Genomic DNA, 16,678 nt, shown 5'->3' with positions numbered 1-16,678 from the left:
AGAGACTTGGGATGTACCCTTTGACACGTAAGCAGCAGGGAAGTGCTTGTTACGTTGTATAGTATTTGGGATTTTGGCTTTATAGACGTTGCTGCTTTAACTGACTGATAAGACGTCTGTGTTTATGTATAAAGCCAGGAACAATTTATTACCTGGTGGAATTCAAAAACTATTTAATGAAAGGGAAGGGGGATACAATTTAAGGGGTCAGTTAAATTATAAAATTCATGCTATACGTACAACCAAAAAAAGATTTTGTATTTCCATAAGTGGGGTAAAACTATGGAATAATTTAAGTGTAGACATAAAAAATAGTAATAGAATTGACGAGTTTAAACATAAATATAAAGGTATGTGTCAATCAAGATATATGCAAGAACAGGCTTAATGATTAATTAGATGGAACATTGTGGGTGTGGTGTATGAATGTTAACACTTTGTAATAATTCTTTAGTATATTACTTGTGTGGGTAGAAGTGAATCATTTACTGCTTGCAAACCAATGATGGTAAGATGATGTCATGGGGTAGGACTGGATAAATCTGACTTCTTCCTACTCCATTCAAGCATGTACTAGGTATAAGCAAATTGATATTGGATTAGCATTTGTTGGATATGTGTAAAATTATGTGTGTTAACATATCAACTGTCTTTACATGCTTGAAAGAATAAATCAAATCAAATCAAATCAAAGGTTATAACCAGATAGTCCCAATAAGTATAATAGGAAACGTATAAAATCCCAAGTATAAAAATATTTTTTTAGTTTCTGCATGTGTGTGACATACACACACTTGTTTGTTTTCATTCCTCATGAAGACTTTTCTTGCATTCATTTCCAGGAGACTAAGCCTAATCATTAACAATAACCACTTCCTGCTTAACCCTGAGCCTTATCTTACCCTTAACCTAACCCTAACTGAACCTTAGCCTAGCCTTAAAGCAGTATGTCACCCTAAAATGTAGTGATTCATGTGGGGACCAGCATTTGGTGCCTACAAAGAAGGCCGAGTCCACAATGTGAGTGTGTAAATAGGTTTCGGTCCACACAAAGCATGTGCACAATCACATACACACACAGATTGACAGAGGGTGAGAGGGTGAGAGGGAGAGAGAAGCATTACTTTAACAGTTTAGCAATGTCAACAAAGTGTTTAATTATTCACCTCAGCTGAAAGATACAGCTATACCCATAGGTTGTGTTTCTATTGTAGCCTATTTGTGTACTTGAATGGTAGGAAATCCAGTACTGTATCAGTGCCAATTTGCAGCTTATTTGGAGAAACTTGCTGAATTCAATAGAAATGCTGACAATAACAAAGTATTCAACCAACACTGTCTGCTTGCAGACTCCCATGCGCATTGTTTCCAGTAGACAATACCAGAGCTAATGTTCACAAGTGTGACTTATGGCTTTTAGCTTTATAGCTTACAGTTTTGATTGTTAGGAACATACTGGACATACAGAACTGATTATGGTGCAAGACTGGTGAGTGATGGGGGGAGTCATATATTTAGGTCAGTGATTCCAGGATCTTTGCACCAAAATAATGTTGCAAACTAGAGAATGTATAGTTTGAAGAAAATGCAATGTGATTGATGGGAGACCACCTACTAGAAAAACTGCACTGAACACTATTGATGAAAAAGCTGCAAAGTGAAGAATCAGCAGCAGAAGTAGCATTAATTATAGCTACCACAGGAATGTTATATGTAAATGGAAATGAAGAAAAGGAGGGAAAGATTAAAAAAAATGAACAGAAAATGTAATTAGCTTAAGTATAAGCACTGACAGGTCTTAGAGGGAGTTACAGAGTGGTAAAAGGAGTGAGGAGGTGAAGTAGCCTATGATGGCTGTTCCTGATCAAGCTTTACTGGACTATGGGAGGATCAATTTGGCATCCAGATGAAGCTGCCAGATACTGAGCCAGGTCCTTGCTGGGTTTCCCCTGGTCTCTCAAAGAAGAAACTTCTCATCAGATGTTGACAGTTTTCTTGCTCTTCCACTCTGGATTCTTCATATTTCTTTAGAACAGCTTGAATTCCACATCTGGAGTATCCAGTTTCTTTGCAGATTTTTTTTTCTGACATTTTGTTTTTAATACTGCATACGTATTTCCTGTTTTCTAGTTCTATTTGTGGCCTAAGACTTCTACACAGTACTGTATTTTGTCTGCTCTATCCCTGGCTCCTGCCACTCTCCATCCACCCACCTGTTACCATTTCACTCATCAACTCCCCTGCATTTATAACTGCCTTGTTTCCTCACTGAGTTGCTAGAATGCCGTGTTCTTCATGTTCTATGGGTGTTGATCTTTCATGCTAAAGACGGTTCTTCCCAACCTACCTGTAATCTATTACTGTTTGTGAGCCTGCCTGCCTATAAGCTTTTGTTTTCTACTCATCCTCAGATAAAATTACTTCACTGCACCTAGCTGCCTTCTGGCATGTCTGCATCTGATTCCTCCTTTGGTTCCTCTGAACCGCAGCCATGATCGTTTGGTTCTCTTGTTTTCATTTCATTACACTTTAACATCATGTCCTAGTTTATCAGAACCATGATAACAATAACCTTGGGAGATTAAAAATATAACACAGCAAATATTTTCAAGTTCTGTTTAAATATTCAATGCAGTATTTCAGTCATACAACTGGATTTATAAAGTGTGAAGTGTTTATTTGGGGTTTAGGAGCCACGTCCTATTGACATTTTACCAACATCTACCTTTTGAAAAAAGGAACACATCATGTAAAGTACAGTAATAGTTTTAAACAAACACTTTACATATTTGAATTATAAAAGTCAAATGTGACACTGTATAGAAATTAAGTGTGTTTGGAACTGAGCTTTCTCTTTACTGTCCTCAGCTTTGCGTACCAACACATAAAGATGTTACCTCATTTCTTGCCATTTTTTACACAGTTAATCTGTTGAAAAGTAAGATTTATGTTCAGTTTATGGAGAGAAAAGAGAAAATAACTGCACTGTTTTTGTTTTACATAAGCCTGTGTTGCTCCAGCCAACAACTAAAGCATTCTTTCTGCGTAAAGCATAGTACCATTACTATACATTCTGTACGTTATGTAAATGAAATTGTCAGCATTGCACACTGTGTTTTGTCTACCAATATTAATCTTAATAAAGGGCAAACATAAATCATGTTGTTGTCCTGCATTATTTGGAGTGAATGTCCTGCTAAACACAAAGTTAATATGTGACTTTTTCTTACTAAAATACACTTATAGTACCTCTAATGACAAATACAGTGTGGTTGTCTTGAGCTTGGAAGTTCATTTTTAATTTAAGCTTCGCTATGTGTGACAAAATAATCTAAAGTGATGGTCCATTTTCAGAGCTTTCAGTGACATCTGAGAGTCTTCATCAGCAAATGGAACTGGCTCAGGTATCATCATGACCCCTGAGCTACTTCCATTTTCTGATGATGACTCTGAGAAGCAGTTAAAAGCTCTGACACATGAACTTTCAGTTGACATTATCCCATAGTCGCCACTCTGCATGTATTTTTTTGATCTGCAAGCGCCAGGCAACACATGCTTGTTCATTTTCTAAGGCCATCAAAAGTGCAACAGGACTGCAGGTGTGAATGCTCAGTTTCTGAATTGCTGCAAACTTAGTGTATGTCCAAAAATAATGTGTCAGCCTTATGCATGTATATCTAATGCATCTTTTATACTTATATCTGTCTTCATATTAACAACTTTATATCTGCTTCACTGTCATCTTGTTCTTATTGAAGTCACCAAGCTAATTTCTTAAGCTGAAGGGTGAGCAGCAGCAGCATTTATCGACACAGCACATACAAGGATGCAGCTTTTATAGGCAGCCATTTTGGTGTGCATGCTATCAAAATATGCATCTTTATTGTACATTTAGGAGCTGAATAAAAATGATCACAGATTATTTTCTGACAAGCTTGTTCCAGAGAAAGGTGGTATCACATAATTGTTGGCACTTTTGTCTCTCTTCCTCTTCCTTTTTAACATTTATAGTAGAAAGGTTGTTGGCTGGTTATTGACTGTTGAAGTCCAAAACTTTTAAATCTTACATCATCTCATTTTTTTGTAGACACCAACATATGAAAATGATCTGTGTTCATGTCATATTGTTGTTCGCTCTGCAGGGCACTCACTTTGTTAAAAAAAAACATTTCTTGTTCTGCTGCAGTCTATCCGTTGCTGCATGCAGTGACAATTTTACAGCTGCCATCAGCCTACAGCTGCTCGTCTGATTGGAAGCTCATTCTCATTGTAGACGACGTACATTAAATCTGCATTTTTTTGAGGGGAAAATGAAATCTAATTTCCTTGTGCTTTGTGGGGAGAGGAGAAATCGGGGAATAATGGCTGGGGGAGAAAATGTCAGTTGTGAGGGGAATCTGGCAAGTCAGTTCAGTTTATAGTTGAAGCATTCACTGACAATCTTCAGTCATTATCAGATGACAGTCATTAACATCACATGACTGTATACATTTCACTTCTTGTTATGCTCACCCTCCTACAGTGATATTGGGTTTTAGAATGTGAAATGAAGAAATACAATAAGTGCTGTTACAGAGTCTGCATTATCTGTGGCATTGTTAAAACGGATGCTTGGGAAAATGGAATGATGTAGGTCATTAACTTTTGATTCACTTCAGTATTTCTACAGTGTCAACGATGTAATGTGCATAAGAATATTTTAAAGGAATGTACTGTATTATCTGTTTCCATGCTGATATAACTTTGATAACGTGCAGTCAGCGATACATTGATTGTCAGGCCATATGAGAAACACCACCATTGTTCCTCTTCTACATATAGTCATGTTTAAGATCCTACTGGGCACCCGTCAGTTCCTAACATGACAGCATTTTCTCTGAGAAAATTACAGTAAAATGCATTTCTCATTTTATGTGAGATAAGGAGGAGGCTAGCCCCGTGGTACAGCTCGCAGCTCCGCTCCCTAAAGCAGGCATCACGAAAAATGGAAAGGAGGCGGCACTCCACTAAGTCAGAAGAGTTTTTCATAGCCTGGAAAGATCGTTTAATAACATATAAGAAAGCCCTTCATAGTGCCAGAACTGCATTTTATTCATCACTGATTGAGGAAAATAAGAACAACCCCAGGTTTCTTTTCAGCACTGTAGCCAGGCTGACAAAGAGCCACAGTGCTGTTGAGCTTAACATTCCCTTAGATCTCAGCAGCAATGACTTCATGAGCTTCTTTACAAATAAAATCACAACTATTAGAGAAAAAAATTGGTCGGACCACTCCCACAGCTCTCACAGATGTGCCATCTACTACAATGGCTTTAGAAACATCTGTAAGACCTCATTTATACTTGGACTACTTCTCCCCTATAGATCTCTCTGAGTTGACCTCAACAATTGCTTCATCTAAATCATCAACATGTCTCCTGGACCCCATCCCGACCAGGCTGCTCAAAGACGTCTTTCCCCTAATCAACACATCCATACTAGATCTGATTAACCTCTCTCTATTAACAGGTTATGTTCCACAGGCTTTTAAACTTGCAGTAATTAAACCTCTACTCAAAAAGCCTACTCTTGACCCAGGTGTCCTAGCTAATTATAGACCAATATCCAATCGCCCATTTATTTCCAAAATCCTTGAAAAAGCTGTAGCAAAGCAGTTATGTGACCACTTGCACAAGAATGATTTGTTTGAGGATTTTCAGTCAGGATTTAGAGTCCATCATAGTACAGAAACCGCATTGGTGAAAGTCACCAATGATCTTCTCCTAGCCTCGGACAAAGGACTTGTCTCCATACTTGTCCTCTTAGATCTCAGTGCTGCTTTTGACACCATTGATCACAGCATCTTACTGCAGAGACTTGAACATGTTATTGGGATTAAAGGAACTGCGCTAAGTTGGTTCAAATCTTATTTATCAGAAAGATTTCAATTTGTTCATGTTAATGACGAATGTTCCACACAAACTGAAGTTAGTCACGGCATTCCACAGGGCTCTGTGTTAGGTCCAATTCTCTTCACTTTATACATGCTCCCTTTAGGCAATATTATCAGGAAGCACAACATAAATTTCCATTGCTATGCAGATGATACTCAGTTATATTTATCTATGAAGCCAAATGAATCAGGTCAGCTGGTCAAACTTCAAGCATGTCTTAAAGACATAAAGGCCTGGATGACCTGCAACTTCTTACTTCTAAACTCTGACAAAACTGAAGTTATTGTGCTTGGGCCTGAAAACCTTAGAAATCTGCTGTCTAATCATATAGTTACTTTAGATGACATAGCTCTTGCCTCCAGTACTACTGTGAGGAACCTTGGAGTCATCTTTGATCAGAATATGTCCTTTAAATCACACATAAACCAAGTCTCTAGATCTGCCTTCTTTCACCTGCGCAATATTGCAAAAATCAGGAGCATCCTGTCTCAAAGTGATGCTGAAAAACTGGTCCATGCATTTGTTACTTCCAGGCTGGACTACTGTAACTCTTTACTATCAGGATGTCCCAATAATTCCCTAAAAAGCCTCCAGTTAATCCAAAATGCTGCAGCCAGAGTACTGACAGGAACTAGCAAGAGAGATCATATCTCTCCCATATTAGCTTCTCTCCACTGGCTCCCTGTAAAATTCAGAATAGAATTTAAAATCCTTCTCCTAACATACAAAGCCCTTAATGACAAGGCTTCATCGTATCTTAAAGACCTCGTAGAGCCTTATCATCAACAGAGCACTTCGCTCTCAGAGTGCAGGTTTACTTGTGGTTCCTAGAGTCCACAGAAGCAGAATGGGAGGCAGAGCCTTTAGCTATCAAGCTCCTCTCCAATGGAACCAACTCCCAGTCTCAGTTCGGGATCCGGACACCTGTATTCCATCCCTAGTTACAAACGTTTGCCTACCAGTGTATGGACACTTTGTTTTTCCCTGGATCTGGTTATTTGTCTGCCCGTTGTTGGAACTGTTTGCTTTCACTGCCCTGTTTGGTTACAATCTCATTGCCCTTGTTTGACCACAACTTGGGCTGTGGCCCCAAATGTGCCTACCACATATTAGAGACTTGTTACTTACACTTACCATGCTTCCCCTGTTACAATAGAAAGAGTGGACATTCACCTCTATCCTCTGAAAAGCCTGCTAATACTTTACTTCTGGAAGAATTATCCAACTGTGAAATTGCTGTCAGTCTCCTATAGTACCTTCCTGTGTGGACCTTTTCACCTGCCCTGCTGTGCTAACCTGTGTCCACCATGTTACCTGTCTAGCTGTACTTACCTGTGACAGCTGTCGTACCTCTCCAGTTGTATAATATATACCAGTTATTTTTAAGATTGCTTTTGCTCAATCATTGCTGAAGGGATCTAGTTTAGACCGCACACTTTTAACGTCTAACTTCTGGCCAATTTCCAAAGTGCTCTTCATATCAAAAATCCTGACAAAGATAACGCTAGATCTGCTTCTAGATGCACTGGAGTATTCTTGAGATGTTTAAACCAGGGTTGTGCAAGCTACATAGCATTGGAAGAGAGTTAGAAATGATTTACCGATGGCTATTGACTCAGGTGCATGTGTGTCACTTTTGCTTGACCTCAGTGCAGTGTTTGATACCATCAGCCACTCTATCCTTATAAGCAGACTAAAACATTGGGGAATATCGCAGTAAATTTATTTACTGTATTTTATCACTGGAACTTCTCTGGACCAGTTTTCCTCTGATTTAGCTTAAAGATTTTTGTTTGTTTGTTTGTTTGTTTTTTTGGGCAGCACAGCAGTGCAGTGGTTAGTGCTGTCGCCTCACAGCAAGAAGGTTCCGTGTTTGAGCCCGGGCCGACCCGGGGCCTTTCTGTGCAGAGTTTGCATGTTCTGCCTGTACCTGTGTGGGTTCTCTCCAGCTACTTTGGCTTCCTCCCACAGTCCAAAGACATGCAGCTTAGGTTGATTGGTGACTCTAAATTGCCTGTAGGAGTGTGTGTGGTTGTTTGTCTACATGTCAGCCCTGTGATAGACTGGTGACCTGTCCAGGATGTACCCTGCCTCTTGCCCAATGTCATCTGGGATTGGCCCTAGCCCCCCTGTGACCCTATTTAGGAAAAAGCAGTATAGATAATGGATGTTTGTTTCTTTTGATGAATTAACCTCACAGGCTGCTACATGGCTCAGTCTTGGGACTTGTTCTGTTTACCCTATATGTGTTGCATTTAGGAGGTCATCTGTCACCACAATGTGTCCTACATGGATGATACACAGCTGTACCTGTCATTTTAAATCTCCTGACATTGGAAAGCTGGCTCTAATATATAGCTGCTTAGATTACATAAAAGGTCAAAGGCCCTATAACTTTTTAAATTTGAACTCTGACAAGACAGAATTTCTAATCATCGGCCTTGAACGTCTCAGAACAACATCAGCCACTTTTCACCCTCCCCACTCCTGCCGTGAAATCGGCTACAAAAAGCCTGGATGTTATCTTGGACTGTGGCAGCAGCCTGAAGCAGCATATAAAGAAAGTAAAATTAGATAAATTCTGTTTGTAGTTACACAGAGAGAAATGTACATGCTTTTATATCCTCCCACCTCAGACATTATAATGCCTTGTTTATTTAACAGTTGAGCTTTGAGGCAGCTCTAAATTGTTCAGAATTCAGCAGCCACACCACTGCTCCAGACTTTTAGCTTTATTGCAGTATGTTCCACTCTCCATTAGAATCCATTTAAAAATGTTGTCCTTTAACTGTTCCAGAGTCTAATTTCTAAACAAAGGGTGATCAAGAATTTTCTAGATAGTTTTGGAAATGCTCTGTTTGTAGACTGTATACTTTAGTCATGTTTACATCATTTATTAAGACTGGAGAGTCAATGTCAGTTTTGGTGTGAACACAAAAACATTGTTTCTTATGTTATCCATTTTGCAGGTGAACATCTTCGTGTATGTCCTCAGGGAAACACATGTTGCACCCAGGACATGGAAGACACATTTGGCCAACAGAGTAAACAGGACTTTGAGAATCTGGTTGATGAAACGAGTCATGACTTGAGAAGCACCTTTGTATCCAGACATAAAAAATTTGATGGTAAGTCTCTGATTCATTTTCCTGTTTTGTTTCCTTTTTAAACAGTTCTAATGGTCAGACACTGTAGACTAGATTACTCCAAAGAAGACAATCAAAGGACTGAGACTATATGTGTTAATTTGAAGGTTTGCTGTTTGTAGTCCTATAGCTGTTTACTGTTCAGGAGATGTGATGTGAAAATCCTATTTACATGCCTTGGAGTGGAAAACCCTCTTGTTGGATTAGAAAAACATAGTTTCTTACACAGCATATTGACAGCTTGAGCAGCAGTACAGAGCAAAACTTTGCATTATTAAATCTGTTTGATGGTCTTGTGCTGTGTGTAATCTTGTCTTAGTCCCATGGTATGTGTCTTGACCACCTCTGCTTCTGCTATGGACGGGAGATGCTCATTACCCGCTCTGCCTCTCCCTCTTGGTATCCTTCTCTATGGAGTCAGCTCCTTCAAGTTACAGTGTAATGAGAAATAATAATCCCTCCAGCTCCCAGCATTAGACTGTGTAGGAAGCAACAGCTTATCACTGTGGACAATGGCAAAGTGTGGCGGAGGTGAAAACTGTCAAGGATAGCCACCTGTAAGCGCTGATAAGTTATTACTCAGAACTTTTAGTATGATTCATATATAATCTTGTTTGTTGTGACATGGTTTGCATATACAGTAGCATATAAAGAATGCGCTTCCTGCTTTCATGTGGGTACATAAACAACATAAATCCAAGTTGTGTTTGAGTGTTGTTAGCAAATCAAACATGTTGTAACTGCACTTCTGCAAACATTTTCCTGCTCTTTGATAGAAATCTGTTTGCTTGCTTGTCATCCATGGAATTTAAATTACAAAGCAACAACATCTGTGAAAATGCAGGAGTCCTTGCATCAGGAATCTTGATTTATCCCTGAATTCAAAGTTGGTATTGAGTGGAATTGTGTTACCAATGCAGAGCTAAGACCATTGAACTGACCTCATATAAACAGATATATGGATTATATAAGTCATACATATGTCTACATGAATATGGCCTCTTCTTAAATCTCTGGATTAAACAGTTATTCAGTTAAAGTAATTCTAATCTTTGTGCCAAAGTAGGTTGAAGCATACTGTTTATATTGGGCTGTCTGCTGTAAATATATCTATTGTCAACCACTAAATCATGTTTGAGTGATTAATAGTGTAATTTAATACTCAGCAGTCAATGTCTTATCTGTCTATGTGCTGATTCTTTTCAAACTATTCAACATATTATATGAAACAAAAGCTATTGATTTACAGTATGCAAGTCTCGGATGATTGCACAGTGCCCAGAAACTCAGTGTCACAATGCCTGGGTGATGTCTTGTCTGTTTTTTCCAGGAATGTAGACTTCTGTAGTTCACACGGTGATTCCTGGAAGCGTTCATAAATAAATAAGTGTTATGTTGATCAGCTCTGGTCAGGATAGTGAATGTCATAAGGAGAATTCCAGTGAGGGAGGAAACTGGGTTTGTCCAACAGCACTTAGATGCATGACTCCAGGCACATCCCTTCCTCTTGAGGTTTGCTGCCACTCTGCATAATTTCATCAGCGTCAAAGCAGATGCTCTGCAGCCCTTTGCTGTCTGGAGACTTTGTGCCTGCTGAGGGGGCTCAACTGACCACCTGCTCTGGAATTATGTGATATTGATAGATTTGAGTTTCACCCTTATCAATGTGCCAGTAGTTGAAACTGAGTGTTTAAAGCGGTGTGGTTTTCAGTTGTCAGCAGCACTGCCATAAGAAAAGAACATATATCTTAGTGTTTAATATATTAATAGGATTCTGCATTTTCAACTCTGTTGATGTTATCAAAGTAATTGTTTTGGCCTTGATAGTGAACCAGAACACACAGCAAAAGATCCAAACAATAAAGTACTGTTAGCTCATTTTGATGCTTCGCATTTGGCTCTGGAGTCCCACCTACTCACAGTCAGTGTATGTGTACATTTTCTTCTCTTTATGCAAAGTTTGTGATGAGTGTTACTGTAACTGACAGTAGCTGGCCTGCCCACGCATACCTGACACCACAGCCTATGTGTCACAGTGAGAGGGCATTGTCTCGACTATGCCAAGACCGCCTCAGTGGAAATATAGGAATTTCCACAACAACCCAGTTATACAGTGCAACTGGATGAATTCGAGAGAGAATCATCTAAAACTCTATGCCAAACATGCAGCCATGCTTGCTGCAATTTATTAATAAATGTGATCATTTACAGTGCCTATAAAAAGTATTCACCTCCTTGGATGTTTTACCCTTTTATTAATGTTATAAATTAATCATGGTCAATATAATTTGGCTTTTTTGACAAAAGAATTACAAAAAAACCCTGTTTAATGTCAAAGTGAAAACAGGTTTCTACAAAGTAATGTCAATTAAATAAAAATAAGTCATGTGAAATAAGCGACTGCATAAATATTCACCCCCTTTAAAATGACTAACCTAATTCAACAGAGGTCCAGCCAATTGGTGCTAGTAGTCTCACAGTTTGTGAAATGGGGATCACCTGAGTGCAGTGAATGTATCTCATGTGATTGTAGTATAAAGACTCCTGTGTCTGGAAGGGCCAGTCACTGGTTAATCAATATTCCAGGCTACCATACAGCATGAAGGAAAAAGAACACTCCAAGCAACTCAAAGAAAAGGTTATTGAAAATTATAAGTCAGAGGATGGATACAAAAACATTTCCAAGGCACCAAACATCCCCCAGAGTTCAGTTAAATCCATCATCAAGAAATGGAAGGAACATGGAACATGTCTAAATCTGCCTAGAGCACGCCGTCCCTACAGTCTGAGTGACTGTGCAAGAAGGAGACTAGTGAGCGAGGCCACCAAGACACCCCTGTGACTACTCTGATGGAGTTACAAGCTTCAGCAGCTGAGATTGGACAGACTCCATTTGTCAGGTGGAAGAAAGTTCTTTGGTCTGATGAGACTAACATGGTGCTTTTTGGCCATTAGACACTATGCTTGGCAGACACCAAACACTGCACATCACCACAAACACACCGTCCCCACTGTGAAGCACGGTGGTGGCAGCATCATGCTGTGGGGATGCTTCTCTGCAGCCGGCCCTGGAAGGCTTGTAAAGGTAGAGGGTAACATGAATGTGGCAAAATATAGGAAAATCCTGGAGGACAATCTTATTCAGTCTGCAAGAGAACTACGGCTTGGGAGAAGATTTATTTTCCAGCAAAACAATGACCTGAAGCACAGAGTGAAAGCTACTCAGAACTAGTTTAAAGACAACAGGGTGAGTGTTCTGGAGTGGCTGAGTCAAAGCCCAGACCTCAGTCCAATAGAGAATTTGTGGCTAGACTTGAAAAACGCTGTTCATGTCCGATCCTCACGCAACCTGGCAGAGCTTGTGCAATTTTGCAAAGAAGAATGGAGCAAAATTGCAGTGTCCAGATGTGCAGGCCTGATTGAGGCCTATCCACACAGACTCGGTGCTGTGATTGCAGCCAACGGTGCATCTACTAAATACTGACTTGAAGGGGGTGAATATTTATGCAATCACTTATTTCACATTACATATTTTAATTTAATTGACATTACTTTGTAGAAACCTGTTTTCACTTTGACATTAAACAGGGTTTTTTGTTTTTGTTTTTTTGTCAAAAAAAGCCAAATTATATTGACCATGATTAATTTATAAAATCAATAAAAGGGTAAAACATCCAAGGGGGTGAATATTTTTTATAGGCGCTGTATGTATCAAATTTCATGTCTGAATATTGTCATTGTTTTCACCCTAAGACCACAGGAAATAACCGTTCAGAGAAATGAGACCAAACGATGGCTGGCCCAGAGGATTCTTTTCTACCTTGCTCATTATGGAGTCAAGGGTCTTAATCGCTAATCAATTGTTGGACCTCCTCTGACCATGACCACAATGGTAATGGGTAGCCAAATAGAAAATTAATGTGGTCCTCGCTGCACAATTGATCTTTTTTGGGGGGGTTACTGATTTACACACTGTTATTACAGACACGTATTGTTGTCAGTTAAATTGCTGTAAGATTGTTTCAGAAGAATATAAAAAGTGAGTTCTCTCCTCCCTCAGCGGCGATTGCTCAGGCACCCTTGATCAAAGCACTTAACCCGAAATTACTCCAAAGAAGCTGCCAGCCATAGAAGATGTACCATGCTGGCCAGCTACCAAGTGTTGGACGATGCTGAAAATGGCATGCTTGCTCAGCACAATCGTTTTTTAGTTAAGAAGCTCTATTGGACCATCCAGTTAGAGAATGGGAGAGACTGTAGGATCGAGGTAGAAATGTCTCATTGTACACTGTAGGGTTTTTGTGAAAATATCTAGGACCGTAGGAGTCCTGCTCAGTAGGGTTTCTGATGCACAAGCATTGACTGGTTTGAAAAACTATCACTTGAAGTGAATACCTCTTTTTTGGATACCTTTGTCTTAACTTACCAGTATGCCATTTACTTTTTTTATTTTACAGCTGGGATTTTTACATTGAATGTCTAGACTTTAACTGCCATTTGTGATACAGAAGTAAGGACACGGGAATTAACATAAAGAAAGTGAGACATAAAAGGTCAGCCTGTTATGTTTTTTTACAGCAGCACTCTGAGCAGCTGCCTGAATGTCGGCACTCCCTGTCAGACCAATCAGAGACTCAACTAGTGATTGACATGAAATTCAAAGTGCTCTTTGTAGCAGCAGAATTTCTAGTTCATGTACAGGCATGAGGGCTTATGGAGGTTGCATATAGCAAGCTGTGTGCCTTATATTATGCAGCTGCAATAATCACAAAGTGAGAGATGGGCTCTCTTTTTGATTGGCTGCTCTCCCATAGGGAAAAGACACTGCTGGAGATAACAGCCTGTTTACTCTGCTGTATGAGGGCCAGAGTCATTTTTGCAGTTGACTCAGGGTAGCTTCTCTGATAAATTACAGATAGCTCTGACATTGTGTTGCTAGCAAGAATATGTTGTACATTGAAGACATCTGAGAAATGATTAAAAAAAACATCTTGTACTGAATTCATTAACCTTCTTTGAGTGCATTCAAACTGTTTTGGTAGCTTTTATTGGTGTGTTGCCTTGGAATCAAATGCTTCTCTCAAAGTAATGTGTTGTGAAATTTTTACCACACATCAATGTTATTGCACAGAAATGAGCAAGCACATTTTTATCTGCAGAATTTTAGTACTGGTTCTGCCCTTAAGGGGTTTCTGATTTTACATTCATAACAATTAATGCATATTCTACCAGTCCCTTGTCATTTTCAGCAGTTCCACAATATTTCTGCAAGAAGTGTTCAAACCGGAAGAGTGTTTACAATATTCTCCCATTGCTTGGGTTTCCTGTATAAAATAACTCAATTGAGAACCAGTGTTACAGCAAACAGATTCCTGGACTGCAGCTACCTTGTCTTGCACATTTGTTGATGCCCTTGGTACTGTAAGTCTTTTTTATTTATTTCCCCCAAAGTTGTCTTCTGGGTCAGCTCTTCCTCCCAGGTTGTAAACTGCACCCAAGATGTTCCACCAAACTGAATGCAATTTTTGTAAAATGCAGTTATTCTTAGATATTTTTATCCAAATACTGTATATCTGCATTTTGTCTAAATAGTTTAACAAAAAACTTTTAGATATATATCTGATTCACCTAACCAGTGCTAATCGATAGCTCAAGATGTAAAATAAAATGTAACTGTGCCGCTACAGTATATGAACAACATGAGTATTAAGCCATCATCGGTGCTATAGCGGTCTGATTTATATATGCATGTGCACATGAAATTCTGCTTGCACAGATGTCGAATGTGGTTCAGAAAGCTGATGCCCAAGATCATGCTGGGTTTTTTAATTTAATTTTTTCCTCTCTATGGTTTGGATTGATTGTATTTAGTCAACTGAAAAAGAGGAAATTGTGGTGGGAAACCATTTCTGTCTATCCCCATTATCCACATTATGGTTAGCGACAGTTCATAAACGTTTGTGGTAATTAATTCTGCTACATTCCACAAAGGTCTTACAGTAGATGTGAGTCAGTTCCACTGGTTAAGTTCCTAAGACCAAATCAGGTTGTCTCCAGAAGCTGTGGTCTGCTTCTACATGAATAGCATGCAGCTTACCTTTTCCTATCGTCTAGCTCTAAGATTTAAAATAGGAGTGGTACTGTTTCATGATTGCTGAAATAGACACCGCAGGTATCTCTGAAATCTAGGAGAGCATCCATCAGTAGGTTTCTGTGAGAGCAAGCAGCTGTAGAAGCACAAAAACACGGGCTTTTCCTTTATCACAGCGAGAACAGCTCTGTGTACCCTCTGCCCCGCTCTGTGCACACACAGTGAGGAAGTGGAGCCAGACTGAGCTTTATCGGTGAAATGTAATGAACTCTCTGCCAGTCCAAGATTTCAGCATCGTTATCCTCTGTTTACAGCTCTTGCAGCTGTTCATTTAGACAGATGTCTCAGTTAAAAAGATGTAGGATTTGTTAAGTTTCTGATATTTCACTAAATTTGCTATTGTACAGTATGATCCCCCTCATGAATTTTCACTAATTAGATTAAGTTTTCTTTTTTAACTAAATGATTTGGGGACTTAATTATCCTGAGGTCATTTATTATGTAGTTATTCAGCATAATCACTCCAAAAAAGAACTATCCACATTAAGAATAAATTCTGCCTTAGTCGCGCTGGTTATAGTTAGTATTTTGGCTGACACACTGGGCAAAGAACATGACTGCATTGAGATTTATTTTCTTAATCGCACATGTTTAAAAGTCAAATTTATTTTGAAACTGTCATTAATCAGTGTGCTTATCTCACAGCAACACTGACTATTTTTATCATCAAAACCGAGTCGCTGAAACACAAATTCTGCTCTGAGCTTTGCATATTTAAATAACTGCTTACTGCAGTCTTTCATTCTTTATATCGTCTCAAGAATACTGAAAAATAATCGTACTGTGGCCACCACCACAAGCCCTGCATACTATATAATGAAAGAAAAAGTCATATCCTCTTAAGATAGAAAAGCATGCCTGATTTTATCAAATTGTCAGGGAAAGCCTTACACTTAACACTCACCGGTATATGATAATGAACAAAAGAAACTGATAAAAACAGAGAAAGCAAGTCTTTCATAAGCATGTAGCATGTGATAAATCAGAAATGGTTCTGCACAGAATAGATTTATGCAGAATTAGAGCTGAATACATTTGTCTCAATCAGGCAGGCACATTATAAAATACTACTCTGTGTGCATATTTTTTATATTTTACTTTTTATTGGTGTGTAACATGTAAGTAATAAGATGTGATTTGGTGTGACATCATGGAGAGTCATGCCATTTTGTTGCTCTGCTTCTGTAATCTGCTATTTCACCTGCATTGCTGAGCACTAATGACCACTTCAAATCCATTACTATAAATAATAATAATACAATCAAAAGGAACATGAGTTCTATGTTCTTGAAGCCCACAGTTGAAAAGGAAATTATAGAGATAGTGAATAAATGTGGTAACAAAACATCTAGTGATAGTGATGGTATCACTATGACAACTGTTAAATGGGTAATTGAGGGGATATGCAAACCATTAACCCATATTTTTAACATGTCGTTTCGACTTGG

At 38.9% G+C, this 16,678-nt stretch overlaps 1 protein-coding gene across 5 annotated transcripts in view; it reads left to right on the top strand.

The window, feature by feature from the left end:
• Window positions 1-16,678, top strand: part of LOC109958127 (glypican-6) — a 103,311-nt gene that overhangs the window by 42,043 nt on the left and 44,590 nt on the right. For 4 of the 5 annotated variants that reach the window (XM_020596520.1, XM_020596518.1, XM_020596517.1 and 1 more), the window contains exon 2: window positions 8,903-9,061. In XM_020596520.1, coding sequence (XP_020452176.1) covers window positions 8,953-9,061 — 109 coding nt within the window. In that variant the 5' untranslated portion in view covers window positions 8,903-8,952. Of the gene's footprint in view, window positions 1-8,622; window positions 8,674-8,902; window positions 9,062-16,678 lie in introns of those variants that run through there. The other variant, XM_020596521.1, reaches the window with a different exon arrangement.

The sequence above is a fragment of the Monopterus albus genome, unplaced genomic scaffold (assembly GCF_001952655.1).
Source record: "Monopterus albus unplaced genomic scaffold, M_albus_1.0 scaffold30.1, whole genome shotgun sequence".
NCBI classification, from domain to species: Eukaryota; Metazoa; Chordata; class Actinopteri; order Synbranchiformes; family Synbranchidae; genus Monopterus; species Monopterus albus.
Note: the sequence above shows the minus strand (reverse complement) of the source record. Positions and strands in the feature narration are given on the sequence as shown.